Source organism: Saccostrea cucullata, unplaced genomic scaffold (genome assembly GCF_032062105.1).
Source record: "Saccostrea cucullata isolate Sc308-1 unplaced genomic scaffold, CSIRO_AGI_Scuc_v1 ctg8330, whole genome shotgun sequence".
Classification (NCBI taxonomy): Eukaryota; Metazoa; Mollusca; class Bivalvia; order Ostreida; family Ostreidae; genus Saccostrea; species Saccostrea cuccullata.
Window position 1 is genome coordinate 20,637 of NW_026926897.1, and position 8,392 is coordinate 29,028.

Consider the following 8,392-nt stretch of genomic DNA (forward strand, 5'->3'; position numbering starts at 1 on the left):
GCATATTTACTACACTTATAATTCTTAAGGTTTGTAAAGGTTTTCGAAAGATCGTCACATTATCAAAATTCAAGACAACGATGAGTGTGTGGTATTGGAGTGCTGAATAATGTAAACATTATGATGATTTTTTCCGTACAAATTTAGTATCTTCAATAAAATACGTGCTTCTCTCACTAATAAAAGTGATTACTGTCTAGTTTAATTACCTTATAAATGTTTGGCCAGGCAACAAAATGTTTTTGCTGACAGTTGTAAATTTTAACGTAACATTTAATGATTCCGTTTGAAAAGTTTTAGTTTTGTTAATGGAGAGTGTGCAAAAATTATTCTTTTTTGGAAAATGTGCACCTTTGTTTTCGATACAGCAATATACCCTATTTTGTTTAAATTTAAGTTAAAACATTTCAACGGCATAAATTGGTATTGTTCAAATAAGTCTTACAAGAACAAACGGGGCCTTTATATCCAAATTCACACTGTGAGGGTAATAGATTGATATGCTTATTCGCTTACCTTGATTACACATAGGCCCTTGATACCCCGGGACACAGCCCAGACATTCTCCTGTTGTGATGTTACATCTCTGTTCCTGACAGTTCTCTGAACATGGCTGATTACAATTTTCTCCATAGAACCGTGGATCAGAACATCCTGAAGAGAATATAGATCTATATACTGCTAGGAAATACAGCGATCAATTTGATATACCGGTACATGTATTACTATATATTATTTTAATATATGTTTAATATCCGATAAATGGACATTAAACTAGCCTAAACAGTGCTCACCAATAACTTCTAATTCACATAGTTCGTTATAAGCATATCGTGAATAGTAACTTGGATATGTAACACCCTGTCTTCCTCGTTCGTTGTAGTATATAACATAACGTCCATGTACAGGACAGCTTATTGTCTGGTTTTCTGTCGGTGTACCGTTCACTTGTTGTAACTCATGGAAACAAAGATGGCCGTCTTGCCTTCTAGTGGTATTGGAAACGTAAACAAAAAATCCAGCAAAGCGATTGTAGTAAGTACCAGGACCTTCAAACAAAATAAGTAGCTATAATTCAGAGGGAAAAAAGATCGTAGAGGCACCAGGACATGAAAAAATCTTGAAATAAAAATCTAAGGGATTTGGTTTCTTAGTGTCAATAATACTTATTCAGATCATTTATTTATTTCAAGCTACTTAGTTAAACTGAACAAATCTAGGATTCGGTAGGAAGGTTTACAGGAATTGTTTAATGTAAGTGTAACGAATTTAACACACACACCCTCACACACCCTCTCAGGCACACACACACACACACACCCTCTCTCTCTCTCTCTCACACTCACACACACCCTCACACACACACACACAGACACAAACACACACACACCAAAAAGCAAAAAATAACATTTTGTACTACATACTGGGTGTATTATCGGTCCTGTAGAAGATGTTGATGTAACTTATGCTGGCCACACTCTGTAGATCTACTCTCCACTCAGCTGTTGACTGACTGGGACCTGATTCTGTACACTGATTGCCTCCGACTGAACGGTCTGTGTATTGTCCGTCTACAGCCTTCGCTGCTCCCCATTCTACTGGCTTGTCAGGCCAGTCACTTTGTTGCCATGCTGGTTTATTCAAAGCTAAGTTTTCTGTCGTAAAAGACGTTCTTTTCCGTATAACACTTTATTTTAAAACATTACTACCAGTTAACAGACAATGAAGTTAGTATTACACTTCATACTTAAACAACAGACACCACACTAAACTGAACTAACCTGTTGAAATGTACAGGAATCGTATTTTTAGCTCTACTGGTCAGAGACCAGAAGAGCTTATGCGATAGTAATGCGTCCGTCGTCCGTCCGTCTGTCCGTCTGTAAACAATTTTTCAAAATGCTACTCCTCCTACAGTTTTGGTCTGATTTCAATATAACTTGGCACACAAGTAGACTACACTAAGATACATAATTCTGTGTATCGGTTTTTGATTTCGATGAACAGTGTTGCCGTTGTTACTGAAAATAGAAATTTTTGTGAAAATCATTCAAGATGCTACTCCTCCTACAGTTTTGGTCTGATTTCAATTTGACTTGGCATACAAGTAGACTACACTAAGATACATAATTCTGTGTATCGGTTTATGATTTCCATGAATGGTGTTGCCGTTGTTACTAAAAATAGAATTTTTTGTGAAAATCATTCAAAATGCTACTCCTCCTACAGTTTTGGTCAGATTTCAATATAACTTGGCACACAAGTAGACTATACTAAGATACATAATTCTGTATATCGGTTTTTGATTTCGATGAATGGTGTTGCTGTTGTTACTAAAAATAGAATTTTTTGTGAAAATCATTCAAAATGCTACTCCTCCTACAGTTTAAATCTGATTTCAATATAACTTGGCACACAAGTAGACTACACTAAGATACATAATTCTCTTTAGCGGTTTTTGATTTCCATGAACGGTGTTGCCATTGTTACTAAAAATAGAAATTTAAAAAAACACTCTCAAAATGCTACTCCTCCTACAGTTTTGGACTGATTTTATTATAACTTGGCACACAAGTAGACTTCACTAAGATACATAATTCTGTATATTGTTTTTTGATTTCAAAGAACATTGTTGCCGTTGTTACTAAAAATAGAAAATTCTGTGAAAAACATTCAAAATGCTACTCCTCCTACAGTTTTGGTCTAATATCAATATAACTTGGCACACAAGTAGACTACACTAAGATACATAATTCTGTATATAGGTTTTTGTTTCAATGAACGGTGTTGCTGTTGTTACTTAAAAAAGAAATTTCTTTGAAATACATTTAAAATGCTACTCCTCCTACAGTTTTGGTCTGATTTCAGTATAACTTGGCACAAAAGTAGACTACACTAAGATACATAATTCTGTGTATCGGTTTTTGTCATTATTCTATTTATTGCTTTAGTAAAGTTTTATATCCCAACTGCTACTTTTCTCTTTCTTTATTATAACTACAAACCAGTAGAGCTTCAGCCTCGACAGAGACTTCTGGTTAAGAAATTCTTGACGCTTTGTTAATGACGTTTATGCTCTACGGGTACAAAACATGTAGATTTTAAAATGAGGTAAATTGATTTATATTAAATCAAATGAAATGAAACTTCAAATATCAACAAAACAAATATTTTTACACAGGATATTGAGCTATTTTAAAGTTCTTAAAAGTAATATAACGAAGATTGACATCGTCATTGAACTTTTTGAACAACCCTTGTAGTTGTACACAAATGGAATTTGAAAGTAAGAGTGCAACGGCACGGTATTTTTTTTCTGGCATGTTCTGTTTTCAAATATCTCGAACTTTCCCGGCAAAAAAAAATTTGCCCAAAATTCAATATATGTATAAGTTACAGTGGCTCAAGTTTGTATGGAAGGCTTTGGGAAAATATTTGGTGGTGCTTGTCCTACAAAAAGGTTTATCTGATTTCAAAACCACTTATATAGGAGGTGTGCAATGGCAATATGTAATAAAGATTCTGTCGAAAACAATTGATTGGAAAAATCGAATGAAAAATCGCATCTTGTGACCTCACCTTTAGAATGCAAGAGGATTGACCAATAGAACATTTTTAAAAACAAGAGGCCCATGGGCCACATCGCCAACCTGAGCACTCTGGCTAGGAAAAAGAAGAAATTGGTTTATTATTGAAAAGTTTAAATCCAAAAGTAGTCCCATGACCAATCATTGCTTTGCTATTCTTGAGAAGATGATTTTTAAAGAATTTTCCTATATATTTCTATGTAAAACTTTGATCGGCCATTGTGGCCCCGCCCTACCCCCAGGGGTCATGATTTCAGCAAACTTGAATCTTCACTACCTGAGGATGCTTCCCTATAAATATGATCAATTATGGCTTTGTTATTCTTCAGAAGAAGATTTTTAAAGAATTTTCCTATATATTTCTATGTAAAACTTTGGTTGGCCATTTTGCCCCCGCCCTACCCCCGGGTTCATGATTTGAGCAAACTTGAATCTACAGTACCTGAGGATGCTTCCATATAAATATAATCAATTATTGCTTTGTTATTCTTAAGAAGAAGATTTTTAAAGAATTTTCCTATATATTTCTATGTAAAACTTTGGTTGGCCATTTTGGCCCCGCCCTACCTCCGGGGTTCATGATTTGAGCAAACTTGAATCTACACTACCTGAGGATGCTTCCATATAAATATAATCAATTATTGCTTTGTTATTCTTAAGAAGAAGATTTTTTAAAGAATTTTCCTATATATTTCTATGTAAAACTTTGGTTGGCCATTTTGGCCCCGCCCTACCTCCGGGGTTCATGATTTGAGCAAACTTGAATCTACACTACCTGAGGATGCTTCCATATAAATATAATCAATTATTGCTTTATTATTCTTAAGAAAAAGATTTTTAAAGAATTTTCCTATATATTTCTATGTAAAACTTTGGTCGGCCATTATGGCCCCGCCCTACCCCAGGGGTCATGATTTGAACAAACTTGAATCTACACTACCTGAGGATGTTTTCCCATAAGTTTCATCTTTCTTGGCACAGTGGTTCTTGAGAAGAAGATTTTTAAAACATACCACCAAATTTTCATTAATTCCAAATTATCTCCCCTTTGAATTAGGGCGTGACCCTTCATTTGAACAAACTTGAATCCCTTTCACCAAAGGATGCTTTGTGGCAAGTTTGATTGGCCCAGCGGTTCTTGAGAAGAAGTCGAAAATGTGACAAGTTTATAGACAGACAGACGGACAGACAGACAGACAGACAGACAGACGGACGCCGGACAAAATGTGATCAGAAAAGCTCACTTGAGCCTTCGGCTCAGGTGAGCTAAAAATCATTACCAAAGTAGAAATTCATCTTTCATGATTGCATCGAAGTCTATGGTAACAAGTACATTATTAAAGAAAAAAATCAATTCTTCGAATATACATTAATGCTGTGGTGAAAAGATGCATATAATCATTAGAAAAAAATGATTTTAAGATATATTTTACTTGATAGATTTTTTCAGAATTGATTTTTTATTGATCAAAGGACAGGACAGATCATAAATTAGGACACGTACCGCTCAGGACCACATACTTATACTTAAACATGAACATTATTTCTATATAAATTCCGAGTATTCAGTCTATTCAGATGTGTTATGAATTCAGTTCCATTGAATATGAGGCTAATATGAATCGGATAGCTTTTAAAAGTCAGACTCGAACTCAGCGAGTTCGCTCTACCCACTGAGCTTCCGTAAAGGGTAAACCCGCATTGAATATCGGGGCGGGGATTGTCCACATTTATCTGTGAAAAAAAATGGTACTGTAATTTAAATTTTAAATCCTTACCATAAGATTTCGTACAGCTGACAAGCAGAAATATCAGGACAATGTCGATAACCATGTTTACCTGCCTCCTTTTCTATTCAAAATAAATTTTTAATATCTTTCAATATATGGAAACAACGAACACTATTCCAACTCTAAAGTCCATAATTGAAATATCTACACAGTGAAAGAACAAGTGATACAGTCCAATCGGGACTTGAAGGTTATTTGATAGGTCAATGGCTCATAAAATATTAAAAACCAAAAGTCTCTGTCGAGACTGTTGCTCTACTGGTTTGTACTTACCGGTATAATGAAGAAAAGAAAAGTAGCAGTTGGGACTTAAAATTTACAAAAGCAATAAATAGAATAATGATATTTGATTAAGTCTCTTTTTAAGGCAAGATTGCAATAAGATTACAGCTGTAGGAGTAGCTTTTAATTAAATTTTACTGAATCTTCAATTTAAATTTCTATGGAAACATAAATCATCAAATTAAAAACACAAAACTGTTAAATATGTATCTCAGTGTAGTCTGCTTGCATGCCAAATTATATTATTTATAATCAGACTCAAACTGTATTTGGAGAAGCATTCTGAAAGTATTTCTCAGATATCTCTATTTTTAGTAACCAAGGCAACACCATTAATCAAAAATCAAAAACCGATACACAGAATTATGAATCTTAGTGTAGTCTACTTGTGTGCCAAGTTATATTGAATTCAGATCAAAACTGTAGGAGGAGTAGCATTTTGACTGATTTTTACAGAAATTTGCAACAGGGGGGCCAGGGGGGGATCCACTTTTTTCCCAACATTACCTTTACTATAGAAAATGTCCATTGAAAAGATGGTTGCCCCCCCCCCCCCACTTTTTACCACAGTATATATTTATAGGAAGGAAATATTGGTAAAAATTGGAAGTAAAGGAAAGTTGGCCTTCAAAAAAGTTGGCCACTTCAAACCCCCCCCCCCCCTCTCACGAAATAGGATTTTCGAGTTTGGGCAATTTTAAACTTTCCGTTTCTTTTTTTGTTTTTTATTTTTTTGTCAACTTTTTTTAGGTAAGTAAAAAAGTTTTCTCAGTTTGCCCCCCCCCCTCTTTTCAAAAACGATGCTACCTGCCTGTTCTATTTTAAGTAACAACGGCAACACCGTTCATTCAAATCAAAAACCAATACATGTATACAGAATTATGTATGTTAGTGTAGTCTACTTGTGTGCCAAGTTATATTGAATTCAGATCAAAACTGTAGGATGAGTGGCATTTTAAATGATTTTCACAGAAATTTCTATTTTTAGTAACAACGGCAACACCGTTCATTGAAATCAAAAACCGATACACAGAATTACATGTATGTATCTTAGTGTAGTCTACTTGTGTGCCAAGTAATACTGATTTCAGATCAAAACTGTAGGAGGAATAGTATTTTGAATGTATTTTTTTTAAATTCTTTTTTTGGTAACAACGGCAACACCGTTCATCGAAATCAAAAACCCATATACAGAATTATATATCTTAGTGTAGTCTACTTGTGTGCCAAGTTATATTGAATTCAGATTAAAACTGTAGGATGAGTAGCACTTTAAATGATTTTCTATTTTTAGTAACAACGGCAACACCGTTCATAGAAATCAAAAACCGATATACAGAATTATGTATCTTAGTGTGGTCTACTTGTGTGCCAAGTAATACTGAATTCAGATCAAAACTGTAGGAGCAGTGGTATTTTGAATTTATTTTTTTTAAATTCTATTTTTGGTCCATATACAGAATTTTGTATCTTAGTGTATTTTACTTGTGTGCCAAGTTATATTGAAAGCAGATCAAAACTGTAGGAGAAGAAGCATTTTGAATGGTTTTCACAGACATTTCTATTTTTAGTAACCATGGCAACATCGTTCATCGAATCAAAAATCGATACACAAAATTATGTGTCTTAGCGTGGTCTACTTGTGTGCCAAGTTATATTGAATTCAAGTCAAAACTGTAGGAGGAGTAGTATTTTGAATGGTTTTCACAGACATTTCTATTTTTAGTAACCACGGCAACACCGTTCATCGAAATCAAAAACCGATATGTAGAATTATGTACCGTAGTGTAGTTTACTTGTGTGCCAAGTTCTATTGAAATCAGACCAAAACTGTAGGAGGAGTAGCATTTTGAAAAATTGTTAACAGACAGACGGACGGACGCCGGACGCATTACTATCGCATTAGCTCTTCTGGTCTCTGACCAGTAGAGCTAAAAACCTGTTTCATTATTTAAAATATTTTACAAAATAAAATGTATTATAAAATATGCGCTTAAAAAATGCCTCAATTCTACTGGGAAGTGAAGAGAGCATAAATTTTAGTTATGTTTTGTTTGTTTAAGAAACATTTATAAATGAAAATTTCATAACTAAACAACTTACAACTCGTTAGTTGATGTTCAGACTAAAAAGGAACGATAAATGGTGACTTTAACTGAAGCAAAATCATAACTTATATGTAACATTGACAGTAAATATACCATTACACTTGGTACACAAGGGAAGCAGTGATCAATCTCAACAAAACAAATATTGTTTGAATCGCATATGTGAATGGGTGAATGGGAGGTAGATACCTCCGATTTAATTATTAATAAAATCTAAAATGTGATACCAATAAAAACTAACCTTATATTGCAAACAGGGTTCATTTATCGCCAGTGTGCATATCATGTAAAAAAAGAGTTTTAAGGTTCATTGTACAATAAAGATAGGCGCCTTAAATGCTAGACCTTTTAAAACTTCCTTGTTGGTTTATTTGCATGTATAAGTATAGTAGATTTATAAAGCACTTGTAACTAAATGAGAGGTTTTCAAATAAAGAATTTATCTTTACACAGGGTTGTAACCGGTTGACAAGGAATGTGCACTTCTCTGTGTAACCTGATCTTAGCTATAGGTCCGCTTTGTAATTGTTTATTTCAGACTAAAATACCAACTGCACTGCTACCCTCATACCTCACAAACCGTGAAATAAATACTCTCCAGGAAGAGGGAATGCTCGAACTTCCG

The 8,392-nt window shown here is 34.3% G+C and overlaps 1 protein-coding gene across 2 annotated transcripts in view; it reads right to left on the reverse strand.

Moving 5' to 3' along the window:
• The window catches only part of LOC134272841 (multiple epidermal growth factor-like domains protein 10), a 28,018-nt gene extending 19,913 nt beyond the window's left edge, over positions 1-8,105 (reverse strand). For both annotated transcript variants that reach the window (XM_062755009.1, XM_062755008.1), the window contains exons 1-5: positions 8,009-8,105; positions 5,366-5,438; positions 1,425-1,655; positions 795-1,049; positions 517-654 (exon numbers count right to left, since the gene is read on the reverse strand). In XM_062755009.1, coding sequence (XP_062610993.1) covers positions 517-654; positions 795-1,049; positions 1,425-1,655; positions 5,366-5,438; positions 8,009-8,053 — 742 coding nt within the window. In that variant the 5' untranslated portion in view covers positions 8,054-8,105. The remainder of the gene's footprint in view (positions 1-516; positions 655-794; positions 1,050-1,424; positions 1,656-5,365; positions 5,439-8,008) is intronic.
• Between the last annotated feature and the right edge of the window lie 287 nt (positions 8,106-8,392).